The following is a 21,314-nucleotide window of genomic DNA, read 5'->3' as shown; positions in this document are numbered from 1 at the left end:
GCCCAGCGCTATCATGGTTGCCTTGACAGTGGAGACAGTTCACTCACGTTCTCTGCAGCTACTTTGTCTCAGCTCTACTATCGTCTATTCCCACAGCACAAAGAAACAGCAACGTGTCCATGAAAAAGTGTTTCAGAAGTGTTAATAACTGCTGCTACCAGCAGTAACATACAATATCCCTCCTGTTTGTGTTCCTCACAGACTCATGTAGTACAAAAATGATTTGTTAGTATCGATGATGTCATTATTATTATTTTTTTCTTCCTGAAATCAACTCTGTAATTTTTTCTCTTGCTGGAATATCATCTGTAAGCTTGGCTATGACACCTGCTGTTTACTATAGTTCAATAAAATAAATAGAGTGCCGTCACATATTGCATCAGTAACACCTGCCTGCATATTGTGAATATACTTTTAATGCCGCAAACAACACATCCCATATGTCAGTAGTTTTCTGTGGAGTGTATGCAAGAGTACAAAGCATACACATTTCCAGGACTTTCTGATTGCGTGACCTTCAGCATATATGCTCTTTAACTTTCTATTTACGATGTGATAATATCTGATATTTAGTGCAGGAACAGTGTTATGTATCCTTCAGATCCCACTCCAGCTAAAATTACTCCATCCATGAAATAGAGGTATCCATGGTTACTTCAGGAGCCATGTTATAGGGTGCTGAGTGTATCTCTGCACAGTTTCCACCTTTTTCTCTCATTCATCATTTGAAAGAAATCATTGTGCCACCTCAAGGTTTCTGACAGTTACAATTTGGTTTTGCAAATGGGATTTGCAGTGACTAATCTCAATAATATTGATGAAGATAAACTGACTATTAAATGTCTCTGAATTATGAATGCGAGGCATATTACATCTGCAGTTAACCTGCTTGACTCTGAGGGAGGGAAAAGCATAGCTCGTGTAGTTCAGTGCTACACAGGCTGCAGGATGAAATATTGTATGGGAGCATCCCCAGTACGACATATTTGCAGTCTTCAGAACAACCTGTTACCTTGACAACGCAATTTTATCATTCAAGCCCATTGCTACCTTCTCTTACAGCAGGAATCAAATGTGCCTTAAACGTATAGTGCTGCAGGGTTTTACACCTCAATTCAAGGTAGAAATGAAAAATTAAATGGGTTAAGATGTGCAGAATTATGATTTCACTCCATCACTGCACCGTGTGCAATATCAGATTTGCCATTTCTTAAATTTACAGGATTTGAAAGATGGTTTATTCTATAGGGCTTAACAGAAAGCAGGTAAGGCAGACAGCAGAAGGTAAGGTTATAAGGACTTGAAATGATTTTGTTCTCCAAGAAATACCACATGAAATATTTTAAGCTTTTGGGGTACGTGCTATACGTGGCACTATGATAACTACAGGGGGATTGGACAGATGAGTTCATCAGTTCAAAGTGGCAACATGTAATTTCCCAAAATACAAGTGACCTCATGATGTTTAGCATTTCACCTGACTTATTCATGCGTAACTGTCAGGCCATATTCACAAGTCAGTAAGTCTGATAATTCTTATGTAAGCTCCACGAGAGCTTTTCACGAGGAGAGCCCATCTGCTGTCGTTTCTTTTTCACAGAATTCCACAAGCATTCAGGAAGATTTCCCAAAGGCATCTAAATCAAATTAGCAATAAACATTTATCATTTTTATCACATGAGAAAAGAGATAAAATGCACATTTTTAGCAGGACTGGATTTATATGACTATTGGTTGATATGACAGATATACAATCTTACCACAGAATCCCTTTCCAGTTTTAGAAAAAAATGAACGAGTGCATTTTTTAACCTATCGCTGCACAAACTGATGTGAGGTGAATGACTTTCAATAGCTGATGAAAAGGCATGCTTGAAGATTGCTTATTATTTACTTATGGCGTTTGAAATTCCTGAAAATAACTGAAGAACATATAATGCAAGTAGCTGCAGTGCTGTGTAAAAGTATGGAGCCATCCCTTGTTTCTTTATATTTTGCTTCCAGACTTAAAATAGTTCTCTGGGCTTCTTAAAGGTCTTTCAAACTTTCAAAGTTTCCTTTGGACACTGGCTGCTCTTTCACTCATTTTGAGTTGAGTTTTTATACCAGACCATTTTCAGAGGAATGTTTTTTGGTTGTTTGTTTGTTAAAAAAGAAAAGAAAAAAAACTTAACACTGGCCTATGAATTATTCAAGCATGAAGCTAACTCACATAACTGAGATAACTAGCTGAAAAATGAGTCTAATGTGTTTTTAAATAACTTAAGGAAACTGGGAGGGTAGAGGGAAAAAGAAGAAGTGGCAAGCCTAAAAAAAACTCTATAGCAGATGGACAGTATCTGACAGTCATGTCCTTAAGCTGGTCTTTCAGTTTACTGAAGCCTCACCACTAGAGTGGAAGGGTGGCTACCAAGAAGGCATTTTTAATAAAGGCGATAGAACTAGACAGTAAATTAGTGGCAACAGTTAAAATGGAGTGATGAGTCAAACTCTTAACCCTCTGGTTCAAATTCTCAATATGTATGGAGGAGTTCAGGAGGAGAGAGGCGCAACAGTGAGTGGCTATCTGTAAAACACAGTGGAGCTTATCGTGGTTTGGGGCTGCATTTAAACCAGTGCTGTTGGGAAGCTTGTCAAAGTTGGTGTGATTATGATGCAAAATCATCTAGAAAGCACTTGATTGGCAACAGTTTAAGTTTTCAGTGTGACAATTCCAAACACACCAATATAGTAAAAGTATACGTAGACAGGTGAACACAGAATGGAACACAAATATGGCCTCCACAGAGCCTGGACCTCCACGCTTTCAAAGCACTTGTAATTGTATAAACTCTATTAGCACCTTATATACTGCATTTCTATGTACAGTATTGTTGCACCTATTTTCCATTTTCCTAATAAAAAATAAAGAAGCAAGGGCTAGATCAGGACTTTTGCACAGTACCCTACATGATCGTTTGACTAATAATAGATTACTTTAGTTAAAAATAGTAAGGCGTAAACATAAACATTATACAGTGCTCAAAAAATAAATAAAAGGAACACTTGTTAATCAGAGTATAGCATCAAGTCAATTTAACTTCTGAGATTATGATCCGGCTAGTTAAGTAGCAGAGTTAATCAGTTTCAGCTGCTTTGGTGTTAATTAAATTAGCAACAGGTGCACAAGAGGGAAACAATGAGACAACCCTAAAAATAATCATGGTTTTACAAGTGGAGGCCACTGACAATGTTTTCCTTCCTCATCTTTTTTTGACTGCTTTGTCACTAGTTTGATAAGGCCAGTCCACTATTGAGCCAGTCTTGGTATAACTTTGTGCTTTTACTAGCATGAGGCAATACCTGGATTCTACAGAGGTTGCACAGGTTGTCCAACTCCTCCATGATGGCATATCATTGCCCCTTGCATGGAAGAGATTCCAGGAAACAGCCAGTTACTGTCGGAGAGCTGGACAAGGCCGTAGAAGGTCCTTAACCTTTAGCAGGAATGGTATTTGCTCCTTTGTGCAATGAGGACCTGACTTCCTCTTCCTAGAGGATGAAGTAATTGATAACAAATCACACAAATCAAGTGTGTGATCATGTATACGTTGTATAGTTTTAATGTTTTATTTGGGAACAGAATGGTGTGTATGTGTAAGTTTGGTGATGGAGTTTTTATTATGAATGAATGATGAATTTTTATGAATTATTATGTCTATGTTTTTATGTTTAAGGACAACAGATGGAAATTAGCCCTTGGCTATAATCTGGTATGTTTACATTCATGTAATTTTTTTACATTTATGTTCATTAACATGTACTGTCCTAAATAAATTAAATTAAATTAAACACTGGCCCCCAAAATCACATGAACCAAATCCAATAGAACACCTCTGGGACATGATGTTTTTGTCCATCCAACACTACCAGGCTGCACCTTAGAATGTCCATGAGCTCAGTGATGCCTTTTCTCTAGGTCTAGGATGAGATCCCCCAGGAAATGATGTCGTCTCATTATGAGCATGCCCGGACGTTGTCAGGCATGCCTGAAAGCACTTGGGGGCCATACAAACTACTGATACCATTTTGAGTTACTACAATAACATTTCAGTAAAATAGACTGCCACATCATTTTTTGTTCACTTTGATTTTCTGAGTATTTTGGAATTCAGTGCTCTGTAGGTTGATCATTTTCTTTTTTTTGTCTTTTCTTTCCTAACAGATTACCCGGTCCTTGTCAGTATATAGATACCCCACATGATTTTCTTTCCCATTGAGATCTGATATGTTTTTAAAGTGTTCATTTAATTTTGTTGAGCAGTGTAGCAGTGACAATGATGTCATTTATTAGTTTAAGACTGCATTTTTAAGATTTAGCATTTTATTTTGGCATTCATGCCAGTTCATCAAGCCAAAGTCGTTAAATTTTAATAAGAGGTTGACATGCTGAGTAATCAGCCAACAGTAGCAAAATTTTTAGAAAGCTGTACATGTTCATCAGATAAACAAACATACTAAACAGTCCTAGGTTACATGCTAATAAAATACTAGCATTGTACTCACCAAAACAGAATCACACCTTCTTCGAAAGGCTGCATCAACAGCAAGCTAGCGTTTGCCACATGGTACCTCTAAAAAAGGCAGCAACACCATAAACAAGGTGGAGAAGGTGAGACCAAGCCTGTTGTTGTTTAATTTGTTAATGTCCAATAAGAAATTATAAAGTGTAGAAGCTAAACTTTTTCCAGCTATAGCATGACGTGAACAAGCTAAATAAAATATCTGAGAACCATTGTTAGCCCAGGTACTCTGTTCCAAACACCATTAACTATCTAGCCAGACAGTTAGTAGCTGCTAATGATTTTTTATTTGGCAAATGATAATATAAAAACCACAGACATTATAAAACACTGGTGTAAACTCTGATTCTGAGAAATGAATCCATCGTTTTATCTGAAGGCCACCAGATGGAAAAAACTGTGATTACAAAAAGATTTCTGGTCCTAAAGAAGTCTATGGGAAAATGACTTTCTGACCTGATCTTAATAAACATGTTCCTGATGGGTTTATTGCCCCAGGGTGCATTTTGTGTCACGCTAAATAAAAGCTTACCGGTAAGTCTGTTGTGTAAATATTGGTCATGCTGCATTTTAAAAAGTGGGGTTATTTGTGGCATGTTCACTGTCTAACGGTTTGTGATCGACAAATCATTTGCCAAGTCAGAGTCACTTACATTCATGGATAGAGCCTAGTCAGAGCGTAATTACTGACTCACAAATACACAAAACAGTGGCAGTAGATTAAAATGCTTACAGTTTTACTACAGTTTATGTTTAGTGCCACTATCTTGGATTGTTAGCTTGCGGTTGCAGGAGCTGCTCCAATTTTCCAAGTGAAAAATCCAAGTTGAGGGGACATTCCATATTCAAATTACAGCTTATTCAGGAAAGCACCATCAGGATCGAGGACTTTAACAGTGCACCCGCCCTCCCTCACCAGTGATTACTGAGCACATTTTGATTAAAATTAGTAAAACTAGCGCAGGATGTCTATCTTCACACTGTGTCACGCTTACATTCACTTACCAAAGTGTTTTCACTGCAGTTATTTTTGTATAGTGTGTCATCCTGACAGGTCAGTGAGTATAGTTATTGATCAGGTCATCGTAGCATAAATTCACCCATTTTAATCAACCCAGTAGGGTAAAAGAAAAATACCAGGGTAAAAACTGTGGACTGGCCTCCACCTATAAAATCCCCCGTTTTGACTGTGATCACAGAAAAGTCAAACATTTCAATGTTTCCCTTGAATGCCTAACTAAATGAAATAAAATGTTTATATTTGTATGTGAGGTCTGATCAAAGTCACTCAATGCAAGGCAACACAACACGCCGAGCAACATAATGATGTAAATATAGTATCGACTGTCTAAAACTCTGTCTTCAGTAAATAAACCCAGCTATTAGATAAATCCTTGGTGTGAAATTGATGCCGCTTTCCCTCACGTAACCAGTCCGATTCCTCGTGTGAGCACTGCGTCTATGTAAACATACTCGCTGTTCACGTTTAGTGCGTGCTCAGATTCGGCTCTTCAGAAATCGATCTATTCATAGAACGTGTTGGTTGCAATTATGTAAACACTCAACCTTTCACTCAAGTGAGACAGAGCAGAGGGACGGGGTGGAGAATAAAAGCAACGGAAGACAAGTGATGTTAAAATGAACATTTATAATGACTCTTTGTTGCCGTCGCAAAAATAATCTTTAAAAAACAATTCAATTATTAACACTGAAATGCTGACTTCACTGGTAGTCCACGAGTCATAAAACACAACTCACTGAATTTTCTTTTACAAACACAGTACTACAGTTACATTAAATAGTCATTACCGTTAAATCTATTAATGAATAATGTTCAAATTAACTAAATAATAAAATCAATGACACTTTTAAAATCCTCTCATTCCCTCACCATAGTAGCTGTTTTCTTTTTATCTTTTTATTAACGGTGTATCATTTAGAAAATATACTGCTTCTGAGATGTTCCTTTAACAAAAGCAGAAAACAGACTGGCAGCATAACAATAATGGTACATGAGCTCAAACATTGTACAATTAGGGTGATGTTTTTCAAGGGGAGTGGAAATGGGACGGAACCATTCCAGTGATCTCACATTTAGAATGTAGGCTGGCTGCCTTTTGGCTCAGTATGGAATTATTTGGCACTCTTGCTGACAAACATTTGCCATAAAAAGCTTTCGCACTTTTTCTAAAATGGCACAAGAAGGCATTTTCCTTTCTGAATATATTCAGAGGACTTTAAATGCTGTCCTAGAAAGCCCTTTAAGTAGGTAACACTGTGGACTTTCACAGATTCTCCGCGCTCGTCACAGATGAAAGACAGAACTGTCGTCGCTAATATCAAAGAGAACCCAATCAACAAAACATCACTTTGCTTAGGTTGGAATATTTGATCTTATGCTGTCAGTCCATTTTTTTTCTTCTGAGATGTAAAGAACAGAGGTTAAACAACATTAAAACCGAACCCCAGAAAGAAAATTTACAATGGCATGAAAATGTTTGCAAGGTACGGCATGCTTTACACTTAAGCAAGCAGTCAACCCCGCAGAGTAGTCCAAATAACTGGAAATGAAAGAACAGTCTGGCAGAGTTTGACAGTTAAAGTGGCGTAAAATATCCAACACATATATGAGTTCTCGAGGATGGAAAAGGTCAACAAAGTTCATGGGAGGTTCAGAGGGTCAAACACAATAATGGCCTCATGTGTGGTTGGCAAAGAATCCTGTATTTTCCTCAGACGAAAGGGCTCAGAAATACCTAAAAACCATTTAAAGGGTGGACACGGTAGCAGGTGCTCCGTTTAATGAAACAAATTGTGATATTGTGTTGGCTGAGAGTGTGAGACTCAGGTAGAAGAGGTTTAAAGAGAGGAGCGACCAGCCTTAGCCAGTTTGTAACATTTAAAACCAGTCCTAGCCTTCTTTGTGAAAGGGCTCCATGGGGCTGGATGGATGTCCCGAATACATTTGGACTGAAAATCAAAAACAAACATCACAGCTTTTGGAATGATACCGCAGCTCGGATAGCGCTCGGATGGGAAGCAGTCAATGCAACAACAGGGGATTTGCAACACAGAATGAGACAGGAACATCACTCGCGTAACTAGACCTTAACCGTTCGAACGTTTCCTCTGATTTTCATTACGTTGAGGTGGCAGAGGCAATCTTCGTGTTTGCTGGTGCCGATTAAGTCTCTCAGACCCGGCCTTTGTGTCAGCCGGACCTCGAGCTTGCATCCTTCAGTCCAGTGTTTCGATGCCAGTGTGCTGGATGCGTTAAAACCGCTTTCAAATTTTGGAATTTCAAAGCAAAAGAGGGATAAAAAGGCATACAGATCCTTTGTGGTTTCACATTCTAGTGCCAAACAATGCACACAGTGATTGACACAGACCTCTGCTGAAGGAAATGTGAAGGAGAAGCCTTCGCGTGAGGAAACAGATGCTACTTTTCGATTTCGTCTGAGACTCCAGCCCTTTCCATCATTCATGAGACCCGACAGGATCAGGGAATAAATAAAGTCACATCATAGCAACAGCAAAGAATGGCAACCAAATCAAATCGACTAAACTGGTTTGCTTCATTTCACACCCAGTATGACCCACTGATCAGTAAAGTGCATTTATGCAACACCAAACAAACAAGATAATGTTGACAGCGAATCGGAAGTTGTGTTAAAACATATCTGATTCATGACTGTGGCCATGTTAGGCCTACCTGACTGTAGCTGAAATCTGTTATTGACATAGATATTCTCTACATGTATTTGACATTCCTGCCCTGAATTTACATTAAAGACCATTTGACAGAACGTAAAATAAAAGAAACAGGAAATGGTTACATTCATAGATTAGATCTGGGCTTTCAAGCTGTGACATAAAGAGATTATGGGACGTGAGGTTCAACCTGTTTGTAAAAGAAACGAATGCCTGATATCCTATAAACACAAGGAGCCAATGCACTGAGTAACATTTTCACGTTTGCTTGTTTCACATTTGTAATACTCCTCACTGTACCTAAAAATCTAACGATGCGTTCAAAGACGACTGACGAGGAATTTTGATCTCAGATGTGTTTTCGTGTGTGTGGTTTTTTTTTGTTTTGTTTTTTTCGGGCCAACATGACAATAATGAGCTCCCTCCCAACTCACAACATAAAATAGAAAAAAAACAACTTTCTTTTTTTTGTTTTCTAAACATGAGGCGAGTAAAACTGAAGTGCTTTACATTTGACTGCATGCAGCGTTATGTCTTTGAACGTTTGCGAGACACCTCGCAAACTTTTGTACGTTTTTTTTTCCTCCATAATTTACTTTGATACCATGCAATAGAAGACGTGCAAAAAGATAACACCTAACTCCACAAACACATTTTTGATTGTTAATGGCTATGTTATGAATGCTTATAACATGTTATGCTTAGTCCATGCTGGCCTATAGAGACATTTGTGAGAAAACAGCAGTACTTAAGCCACAGGTCAAACAAACACACAAGGGATGCATGGAGTGTAAAACAACATGGATCCATAAAAATCACAATCTTTAACTCTTACTCTATGTACCTATGGGATAAAACAACGCACAAAAAGTTCTTTGTCCTTTGTTTTCTTAAGTCATGTATTTGATTATCTTTTCTTAACTTAAAAGACAGTGTTTGATTGGCACTTGATCAGCACTTCTAAACAAGTTATTGATATCTAACATTTGATCGCACATCTACAATTTCAGAAGCTGCAGAGGTCTAGTTTGGCACAGGTTGTACTATGGAGTCTATTATTACTTTTGCTATCTTACCAATACTGTATAGTATTCTATACACCTCGTTTTATGCTCCAGCCTTTTAGAGCATGTTTCTAATCAACAGACCAGACATCTTTTCAACTAAAATATTTTGTATAGTTTACTTATCAAATAGCAGCATTTTCATAACTTACAAAAAGTACATGTAAACCTATTCATTCAAAATCTTAGTAATTTCAAAGGTTCATACAACAGACATAAAACACAAAACAGGACAACATGCTACTATATTGCTTCCAATATTCTTTACATTTTCTTACTGTCAAACTAAATCATCAATGACAGAAATATGGACACCACCGGTCGATGATGAGTCATCGTAATGCACAAACAAATCGCGAAGCTAATCTTAATCAGGCTTAGTTGGCACTCTCATCATCCACACAAATATAACATAGTTTCACATTGTATCGACAACGCTGGACTGCATTTGGACTACAAACTAGAATAGCTACAATAAAGTACATATAGATCATATGACATGACATATTGTATTCCACAGAAATGAAGTCTAGTCATTTTCAGATAAGAGGATATGCATAAAGGATGTCATTGTTTCGGCTTGAGGTCACAAACGAGTTCCCACCTTATTCTCGCTAACCTATGCGCTCTGTCCGTACTATGCTTTCTTTTGGAGGCTGTAACTTGAGCTCAGCCAGTGTATGAATATTTATTCGACCTTGACTCGCTTTCTTTTGGGAAAAAAACAACGCTTCCTCTTCCCTTGAAAGGCCATAGTTCACTATCTAAACCTGTCTGCTTGTTCTTCTTAGAGAGGAAATCTGATACTTTGAGCTGATGCTGCTGGTTGGTCTTGGTGGGTGTCACAGTTTTTGGAGGCAGGTGTTTTCTATGCATGTTAGCCTTGTGAACTTTGCGGCCCGCAGAAATATTTTCATACCCTCATGACCTACAGTGCATAACTTGCCCACCAGCAGCACATCCAACACACCACCCATGAGAAGACAAGACAGGAGGAAGGAGAAAGAGGGGGAGAGCACAGTATAGGAAGAAGCACGGACAGGGAGTAGGACACAGGAGGAATCTCAGAACAGTGAGAAACGACAGCATGCAGGGGAATAAAATGTTGAGAGAAAGAGGAAAGTTAATGAGGGGCAGAGAGAAATAGCGTTTGGCACGATGTATCAATCAGAGAGCCGTCGAAGGACAGCTCTCTGCAGTCAAGCAGTCCAGTTGCATTGATAGAACATATCCTTGTTTTGTGCTTGTATCTTATTACATGCTAAAATTTTGGGCAGTAAAAGGTTAGCCTATGCTGTGAATTCACTGGTGGCCAGATTGGATTAATGGATGACTGCGAAGCCCTCCAGACACATAGTGAAAGGAAAGATTTAAGAAGGCTCACAGCTGTTGCAGTTGTCACGCACAATGTTCAGACACAAAGAGTTATTTCGAATGCTTTCATAGCCATTTGACTTTCAAACATGATTCGTGAAAATGAAAAGGCTCTTCATTAAATTTTTCCAAAACATGGGTGTGGTTCTGGTTTTCTTGGACATAACTCAGCACCAACCCTCACAGCTGTGTATTCAGAAAGCTGATCATAGAGCTTGGGTTGATGGGGACAACAATTGAAAGATGCCTTTAGAGCTGGGTGGTGGGGGGGTGTGGACATAACAGGACTGTGCAAGAAAATGCGATGGGAATAATTTGTCGTTGGGAAAAAATGTCTGCTAATTTAAGTGCAGTGCATTGGTAAACAGAAACATCACAAGATGCTTGAGTATAAATGCTCTTGTGGCAATATCCCTTCTGTCAGTATTGGTAGTTTTTGTGTATGTGACATACATGTGCACATTAAAATATACTTATGTCCCAAGCAGGGATAGACACACCTTACATTGTGTTCTTAATGTCTCACAGTGCAGTCTTCAGAGACCCAGTGTACTCAGGATGAACACTATGGATAGCAGCACAGAAGGAAGCCAAGGTAATCTTCGAGTGCTTGGAAATACTCAAGACAATTAGCCTGCCTGCCTCAGACAAACAATTGCCCATAAAAGACAACAATGCCAAAACATTTTATGTTGTAATATGTGCTTCACTTGAGGTTAGTGAGCGTTAACATGTTTTGGGAACAATAAAAGGCTGCCTGGATGAACTGCAGAATCATCCTTTTTTCCCTTTTTTGTCTTAATGCAAATTGGCAAGGACGGCTCACACAAAAAGTGAATCCAAGCCTCTTTTTTTTTTTTTTATTTCAAGTGTCGTTTTACTTCCCTTTCATTAGTGTATGTCTCTTGACTATTTGGTACCCTTAATGTAAAGGCAATAGTTTCTTTGTTCACAGACATTGGTTCATACAGCTTTACTTATCAAAATGCTTTTGTAGTGCTTTGTTCCTTTTGCGAACTGAACTGGTTAGACACACTGCTTGAAGGTAGTCTGAGCTTTCAGTTAAATCTAGGGAGTTACAAATGTCTAAGGTAGAACAAAAGATTTGCATTGAATGGATTTAATTATTAAGACTGGATTGCTTTCTTCATCTTTGATCCTGAAATCGATCGTTTGTCATTACGTGAGAGGCTGCGTCAGATCCAATGGGCTACTAATGGCTGGACGAGACAGCAGCTCTTTTTAAAATAAGTCGCAAGGTTAGTCGCCACAGAGAGATTCTGATTCCATGGTAAAGGAGATATCAACCTAATTCTATAGCACCAAAAATGGGTTAAATGACATATTTCTGCATGTTTTGTGACTGAATATGCAACTATGTTTCAGTGTTTGTGCGTTTGTGGGAGCATCGTCTATGTGTGTTCGTGTAAAATATATTTATACATTCCTGTGTGTCTCCTCTATCCTCTCACATTGATTATTTAACCCCTGAACTATACTTGCGAACAGCAACAGTGAAGTTCAGACTGGGTTTGAGTTATACATTTCTTTCACTGCAACACAATATTTGATCCCTGTAAATAAAAAATAGCAATAGTCTAATAATGTTTTTACATTCAGATCAACCTGCAGTCACAGGTTTAAATAATCTATTTGTGTTTGAATGAGACCATGTCAATAAATAAAGGATGAAAATATAAAATACCCAGATTTAGAAACTTCAATTATGATATGAGCCAGAATTGAACATATGTCAACAAAGATGTTTTTTTTGTTTTTTTTTTTAGAAATTATTCTCAGATTGCTTCCCCATAAACTGAGATGACCTCAGGTGCGTGTCATAAAACCACACCCCTGTTCACAATGCCTTCTGCATTGTATACAACAAGCAAGGTTTGTAAAACAGCTCTATTAGCTGGCTGGAACTTCATCTGACACACTCAACTCACCGGGAGCCGAGGTTTGCAATGAAATTAAAACCAACAAAACCAAACACAAGAAATAAAATAAAAGCTATGAGGTTTTGGAGGAGGGTGAAACCCTTTGGCCTCACCCTTGAATCTGCAGCTTGGCAGTGGACCAGTTCAGCTTACTCTGATCACCATCATCAAAAGGACTCGACACAAACTTTTAAAAAACATCAGGACGTCAGTCCTAAAAACACATTCACATATCACACACACTTATCTTGGTTGTCTCCCCCACCTCCTCCTTTGTGATTCTCTCATTTGATACTGAAATATTGAACAGATATTTGGACGTTTCTTTTCTTCCTTATCCATTATGACTCTCTCTCAATTCCCTTCTATCTCTGTCTTCATCCTTTCCTTCTTTCCTCTTCTTTTTCCTTTTAGCCCACTTTTTGTGGGTTGGTAGCGCGCACGCCCTGCTCGTAGGTGATCCGCTGGCTGATCAGATACTGTGCTGCTTGCGTAGCGGCTGGCGACCCTGTTATGGTAACTTTACGGTTCCGAGTACCTGGAATGAACTCTCCTTTTTTGGAGATCTGGATGCGGGCTCCTGTTAGCTCCTGGTACTCTACCAGCGTTTTCCCTCCTTTCCCTAAGATGGCACCCACCAGATTCTCGGGCACAGCAATCTCAACCACGTCCTTGGCACCATCTGCCAGCTTCTCTGTTGCCAATAGGGAGGAGGCCATCAGTGGGGATGAAGCATTTAGGTAACCGTTGGAAGCCCCAGTAGCAGCTGCTAGAGACCCCAAGGAAAACCCACCGAGACCTGTAGCAGGGTGGCCCGCACTGCTGGAGGCATCGCTAGCATAGGAGGCCAGAAGGTTAGCTGCAGCAGCAGCAGCCGGGTTAGCACTAGCTGCTACTGCAGCAAGGACCCCTGAAGCAGCTGCTGGGTTGAGGCCCAGGCCGAGGGTGTTAGTGTTGTAGCCGTAGCTGGCCAGTGTGTTGAGAGCTGAGGTGATGGCCAGCAGATCATTACCGGATAAGCTGGACATGGCGGCAGGGAAGGCGCCCATTCCTGTCAATCCGGCCTGACCCAGAAGGCTAGAGGCAGTGCCAGCCGCTGCAGCTGCATTGGGCAGCACTTCGCCTGTATTAGCATAGGGGGAGCCAGTGGGGTTGGAATTGGCAACTGGGCCTGAAACATTGGAGTAACTTATGTTGAGGCAGCTGCTGCTCTGAGGGTCCTCCTGAATTTTCTGCACTATGATTTCCACGGCCTTTCGGTTCTGTTCGGGCTCCCCGCTGATGGTTACTACTCGCTCCTGCAGGTTGATGCCTTCTGGTTTCTGTGAGAGCTGCACCCAAGCACCTGACTGCTCCATCACCGCTTTCACTGTGGCTCCACCCTTGCCAATGATCAGCCCAGCTGTGCTATTGGGCACAATCAATTTAGCCTGTAGAGAAACAGAAACACTTTGGTAGCAATAAAAGATAACATGAGGAATATACCATGCCTCAAATGGCTGACAGAAAGAGGGATGTCTCTCAGTGAGTCAGAGTACTATACCAGCCCCCGCTTTACTCAGCGATTTGTTAATCCCAGGGGTTTAAGCTGCAGCTGCCACACGGCTCTGTCTAGCTATGAAAGACTGGAGGTAAAAATAACCATATACCCTCACATTTTCCTGACCCTACCAGACTGTGGGTCATGGCCCAGAGCACAACTATTACTCACAACTAATAAACAAGGTGTTGTGGAAATGAAGTGTTACTATCACACAGTGAATCCACACCCTGATGACCCCACTAACTGCCTAGGATCTCACCTGTTTGACTCGGTCAGGGTTGACTGTGGTCTGTGGCTGCAGTATGCTGACTGGTTCTGGTTTCTGGGCGCTCTGGGGCATCTCGCGAACTTTCTCTGCAATGAAGTTGTGGACACCATTGAGGGCTTCGACCGTACCCTGTATCAGACAGACTCGTTCTGTTGTTCCTGTTACGAGAGAGCAGGATAGGACAAACACAGCAGAATGGTTACTCTAACGTGCTCTGAGCGGGTACTTGGCAAGCAGATTTAAGGGATTTGGACTGAACTAAAATCTACATTTATGTTAAGATGTCTTGGCAATGAAGACTGCTCTTTGACATATCACAAAGACACCCAATTACTAAGCTATTGCTCGCTTCCTCTATTTATCCAATAAATAGAGAAACAGCTGAAAGACTGAGCCATGCTTGGTTAGCAAGCCATGGGGGGGAGAAGGATTCCTCTTGAATGATGTAATACTTTCAGTGCTGTAACACTCAGCTTGTCCTTGCCTTGCAGCTCTAATAGACTAAACACACAGTTGTCCTTCCTCTGGACTTTTTTCTACACCCACATTGATGACCCAACCGGCATTCTGTTGCCATGGTAAAGGGGCTGAGCCATGGAAACAGGTGATGCAACAGTGAGTCCTTTATACTCGCTTGCACGATTTTTAAAACACTCTTCCTTTTGTATCAAGCTTCCTGCTCTGCTTTTCTGTTTTCTGGCTGAAATTGAAATGTCTCTCGATTTCCTTTGCCGGCCTGACACACGGATTACATTTGAGTAAACAATGAAAGCAACATGACCAATGATAAGAACAGCTGAAGAGCCTCATTGTTGGCATTTCCATCTTTAATTAAATTTCAATATTTTATACATATATCTGCATCTGTCCTCCAGCAATTTAGGAAATACTTAGTGAAGATATGTCACATGTTATCAGCTTCATGCCACAGACATGTCAAATAATGTATTTACACAGTCAATAGGTCAGTCCAAGCATATCAAGAAAATCTAATTGGATAAAAGTTCACATGTACTGCACTAGACTTTATTTCCTTTGTTTCTTTTGGGTTCCTGATAACAGACATTCAGTATTGCATCATGTAAGCAGAACAATAAATGAAACGGCTGGAGACTGGTCCTTTTACATTTTATAGGTGTGTATACATCGATCAACCACCTATATCAGCCCACGTCACATCAGAGTTAATTTACGTCTCAGAATCGACTGGATTGTTGATATCATCTCATCCAACTAAATTCTTATTGGTCAGACAGTTGACAGTGTTATTCTCATCAGGAGAAAGGCAATCACTTAACCCATCCAGAGATGGACTGAAATTTTACTCTTGAGTCAGCTCCAAACTAACTGACACCATGTCAATGAAATCACAGGTATGTCTGGATTTTGACAGAAGTCCAAAAGGCAGATAAAGTGTGCAGCAGTTTCCATATCACAGCTCATCAACCAACAAGTCATATCTAAAAACATTAAGTTACCATGTCTGTCAAATGAGGCGACTGTTGCTCAGAAGGTAGAGCAGGTCGTCTGCTAATCAGAAGATTGGAGATTTGATCCTTGGATCCTCCAGTCTGCACGTCAAAGTACACTTGGGCAACATGTTGAACTCCGAGTTTCCCCCGACACGTCTAACAGATCATGAATGTGTGTTTGACAGTTAGGCAAAGCACTTAAGCATAGAATAAAAGTACTGTGTTAATGGAGGGAAAAGTGGTAAAGAAAAATTTGAGGGCTCAATTGGAGTAGAAAAGCACTATGCAAGTACCACTCCATTTATCATATCCCACCAAATGTAATCTTCCAAGCTTTAAGCTTCCATTCTGAACATATCAAAACTAGTATATTTAAACATTTTGGGTTGAATAAAAGTTTTATAACAAGCAGATGCTTTTTACAACTTCACTGCCATCAGCATCTGTCAGCAACAGCAGCTAAACCTAAAACAAGCCTGCTCACTCATCTAAGTGGAGAAAAATCAGAATATGTTACACTTTCTGTTTAAAACAGCAAGAATTAAGCTCAAGATGCTAATAAGTACAGTGTTAACCTAGCGGTAACGCACACACTCGTCACATAAATTGCACCCTGCAGCCCTACTTATGTCTAATGAAGATTTTTGTTGTTTTTGTTCTCCACACACAAAACCAGGAATAAGCTAAATTTCATAATCATTGTACTCTTACTCTTTTAACTCCTACCATACTTTTTCACACAGTTATAGTATATTAGCACCAGTGGCAAAAAAAACTCATTTGGCATCTCTTAGTGTTTTGCTGCACCTGCCTGTCCTTCATGAAATAACAAAGTGACAGACTGCAGCTTGTGCGTGCACGTGCTTCACTGGCTGCAGACTCTTATGTCAGCACATGTATCACAGAACACTATTAGCAATATTTCATAATGATAATGGATATCATTCATTATATAAAACACACAATACTTTCTAGATATATGCTGCATTGGGGGAAAAGCCCAGCCATTAGAAAATGAATCTGTGACTGAACAGTGGGTGTTATTCCCTATTAAGCCTAATTGCTTCCATTTCTCTATCACGTTTATTAATAGCAAGTATGCTGGAGGAAATGGTAAAAAGATTAATTCTTGTGTATGAATTGAACTTTAATATGCAGTCAGGATACGAACAACAAGGACAAAATCCCAGGAACCAGTCTGTTTGCAAAATTGAATCACACCCACACAGAACTGCGACTTCAATAAATTCACCTTAGCCTGACTTACTATAATTTTTTAGACTGAGCAACCTCATTCCTTGAAAAAGCCCCATAAACTAGGCCATCTTAAGTGATGTAACGCATCCTTAGAAGATACGTTGCCCCGAGTCTTTGTTGTTTCTGCATTAAATGCTGAAGAGGTCCTTCTGCTTTGCTTGCTACAGTAGTTATCAGTTAAACGTCTCTACTTCTGCAAAGGTTTTCACAGACTGACAATTCTGCTCCCGTATCAATACGGTTGTTTTTGCTAAGAGCACATCTCATGATGTGTTACTATAACTTTTGTCACTAATGAGTCACTATACAGAGGATGTGAAACTGTCTGAATTCCCCCCCCCCCCCCCCCACCCTTTTCACATCCTCGATTGTGTGCATCAGATGACAGTGTTGTAAGAAAAGCTCCACTCGAGTCACAGAGTAAGACCGGCAGCAACAGAGAGAAATGTGTCAGTGCCCCTGAGATCAAACATCTCAGTCTTCAGCTTTCCCCACGAGACCAGTGACTTAGGTCTTCTATCTCCATCCTAAAGTAAGAAAGTTTCAAAGTTTCTCTCTAGTTGACAGAAAATACACATCTGCATTAGCCGGTCCAAATCGTTTGCCTGATTTATTTAGACTCTTTGCCTGCCACACAAAAGATATATCACCCATAATTACTGTCATCACATCAGCAGATTTTCCAAGTAATTATTCACACTACAAATTGAGCCGAAAATTCTTTGTTGGAAAGCTCCATTCTGAATATATTCATGCCATGTTGTTCCAACATGGCATGCCTCTCCAAAATGTAAACACTGATTTTAAATGCGGGGATCTTTTTGTAATCCGCCATTGATATCCACAAATATTCCATTTTTGCCTGACCAAAAGTTTCAGCCAATCCCACTGTCAATCTTTTAAAAAACACAGTAAACACATCCAGCACAACAAAATAAGCCACTAAATTAGACACCAATTAGCTTTATGCACTGGGTTCTAGGACACTATGAGACAAGAAGTCCCTCTTTCTCACTGTCGACACTAATAGGATTTCTGTAAGAAAAAGATTCTGTCTGATTTCATGAAGAGCAGCTATTCCAAATATGGTCATATCAGCACTAGCTGTGAGAACAGGAACCCCACACACCTGCTGCCCCACCCTTTTGTTTGCAATGGAAAGCTAATCAGGAGGAAGCTGGCTTAAAGCAGTGGCATTTTTTTTTAAACACCTAACACTGAAAATGTCTTCTCAATTATTTAAAAAGGATCAAGTTGTCTTTTACTTAAATTGAGGTTAGTAGATAACAACAGAAAACTCTTGTTCCCTAAACAGATCACATTCATTTGCCTTAGTTTTACTGCATATCTCCAGCAGTTCCCCACCAAACCAGTGGTGCCCACACCGTTTATGAACCACTACCTTAAAGGGAGAGTTTAATGTTTTCATGTTTTTTTTCAAACTGTACATTATGCAAATTATTCTAATAGAATCCAAGCTGAAAATGAGAATAATAGTTTTATGCTACATGACATTTATGACTCAAAAATAAAAGTACAAAATTTAAGAAAATAAGGTATTTGCAGGTAGCAGAACCTCAGATGGAGGTTCAAAAAGAAATTACCTTTCAGCGTACTGTCAAATAAATAAGGTCACTAACAAGTGACTAGACCAACTGCTAATGTAGCACAAAAGGTAGTGTGTTACAGCCAAGTCGAGGTCTAGCAATACCTGACCTTACAATATAACAAGATCCTTCAGTTGTACCAGTCTCCAATCCAAGGCCAGTTCCATATACTTCCACCCAGGGAAAAAAAAAGACCGGTGCCAAAAAACCTGGAGGGCCCAAGCTTCAAACCAGTGACTAGTGGGTATGGGAGGGGCTACAACAAAAAATAAATTCTGCAATGATTGACATAGAGAGGCAGATTGTACGCATCCATTACCTTAACTGCTGCTTGTAGTGCTACATAATTTTTAATTGTTAAACCACTGCTGTAATGTAGGGTGTTACTCAAAAGACAGAACCTGTTTGGAACCAGCGCTGCACTGACTGACATTGATTAAAAATGTCTATTTTGTTGGGTTTAATACTAAGTTATAACCAAGGTTATTATCGTTAACGAAAACTAACGAAATAACGAAAACTAGAAGTGAAAAAAGATTTTCGTTAACGGAAATAAAAATAAAAACGAGACTTTGCAAAAAAAGGAAAACTAACTAAAACTGTAATGAGTGTTTACAAAACTAACTAAAATTAACTGAATTTATAGCAAAAATGTGTTTAGTTTTCATTGATGTGTGCGTATCATACAATAGTCAAGGGTGAAAATAAAGTTTAGTTTCCAGATTTTTTTCTTGCTGTGTCTCATTATGCCAGCAGGTGGCAGCACGTTAGTCGAGTCGTCTGTGTTGCTGCTCCGTCCACAAAGCAGATTCATGTCAGGAAAAGTCAGGAGAAAGCGCCAGAGTCCAATTTGGGATTACTTTGAATATGACTGCTTTTTGGATAAAGCAAGTGTCTTGTAGTGGAAAGAGACAAATTATGAGGGACATTTCTAAAGGGAAAAAAATCCCACAAACCTTAAAGTGCACTTGAAAAGCTCACACAAGAAGGCTAACCTAGCTTACCTTGAGAAGGTAAGGGAGCACACTCAACCCTCATCCCCAGAAACAGAAGCTAACCCCAGGCAAGGGTTAGCTTCTGTTGATGCATCCCGAGACAACAGGACGGGGATATCTACACAACTGTGTGAGTCAATTGCCTTCAAAAAGTTTATCAATTCACTTGAACCGAAATTACGAACACCCGGTGCTGCAAGAGTTAATAGTCTCATTGGGGCCAAGATATACCTTTTATAGTTGCCTGGTATCAATGGTTGTTCTAATTTATTTCTTTATTTCTTTATCTAAAGAACCCATAGGTGGGAATGTGAGTTGTCTGTCTCTGCGTGTTAGCCTTGCAACAGACAGGCGACCTGTCCAGGGTGCAGGGTATGGTAGCTGGAATAGCAACATACCCAAGGATGAGCAGAAGAGAATGACTGAAATGATAAAACTGGGATTTTGTTACACTTAATTATTGCAAACACAACTAAAACTATAACTGAAACTAATCAAAACTAAACTGAAACTATGGATTTTCAAAAAAATAAAAACTAAACTAGCAAACAATTGGTAAAAACTAATTAAAACTGATATAAAATTGAAAATCTGAAGTCAAAACTAAATAAAAATAAAAACTAATGAAAATTGCAAAACTATTAAAACCCTGGTTATAACATTTAGTCTTAGTTTTGCACCGGGCATTTCACAGCTTTCATGGTGTAACATTATATTTACTTTACTCTTCATTCCAAAACCAACCTTTCAGTTTGAGGCTTGCACAGAAGTCCTGTGAAGGACGACGTCATTTGTAAATCTGTGTGCAGACTGCAACTCTGTGCATGGAAATTTCTATTCACGGTTTATTAAGCCATGTGTGCAAATTTACACACAGCTCTTTTTCCCTCGACAAAACCCAACAGGGGGGTGGGGGTCTGTAGTAAACTGACCTCTGAGTGTAAAACTGGTGTCCTTTTAATCAGCTGACCTTTGTCAATCACCAAGAACAGCAGTGATTGTGTTGTTGTTTTTTAATGCAATGATACATCCTGTATTGTACTTGCAGCTCAGGTCATCTTGCTCTCTGCATCATATTAGCACCAGAAAGTAGAACAGCACAGACACAATAGCACACAATTATGAGTCACTGGAGGCACAGCCATAAATCTGGGAAAAGTTCCAGTTTTAATCAGTTTGAAATCCTCACCTATAGTGACACTGTCCATATGGGTGCATGAGTATGTGATGCACATAGAACAGAAAGTTTACTTTAGCACAGTTTCTTTGTCTGCTCTTCTTTGAAGAAAAGACCTCATCTTATACTCTGGGGAATAGTGGTGGTTTCCAGCATGATGTCATGATTTCTTTATGATTAGACAATGAAAAACATACTTCAGCGACGTCACGACAACCTCATCTGTTCTGTGCTGTACAAATTAAGATGCTGGCTGAAGGCCAACTGCATAAAGTAAAGGGTTGAAATCTGGCTCTAAGTTTATGTTCAAATCCCAAACTCCCACAGGTCTCTTTGCAGCTGCT

General features: G+C 39.5%; 1 protein-coding gene across 2 annotated transcripts in view; it reads right to left on the bottom strand.

Moving 5' to 3' along the window:
* Positions 1-6,190: 6,190 nt before the first annotated feature.
* nova1 (NOVA alternative splicing regulator 1) overlaps positions 6,191-21,314 on the bottom strand; it is a 28,848-nt gene continuing 13,724 nt past the window's right edge. For both annotated transcript variants that reach the window (XM_005947783.3, XM_014329381.2), the window contains exons 3-4: positions 14,454-14,620; positions 6,191-14,081 (exon numbers count right to left, since the gene is read on the bottom strand). In XM_005947783.3, coding sequence (XP_005947845.1) covers positions 13,062-14,081; positions 14,454-14,620 — 1,187 coding nt within the window. In that variant the 3' untranslated portion in view covers positions 6,191-13,061. The remainder of the gene's footprint in view (positions 14,082-14,453; positions 14,621-21,314) is intronic.

This window comes from Haplochromis burtoni, unplaced genomic scaffold, assembly GCF_018398535.1.
Source record: "Haplochromis burtoni strain Fernald_Lab_line unplaced genomic scaffold, NCSU_Asbu1 Contig_24, whole genome shotgun sequence".
NCBI lineage: Eukaryota > Metazoa > Chordata > Actinopteri > Cichliformes > Cichlidae > Haplochromis > Haplochromis burtoni.
Note: the sequence above shows the minus strand (reverse complement) of the source record. Positions and strands in the feature narration are given on the sequence as shown.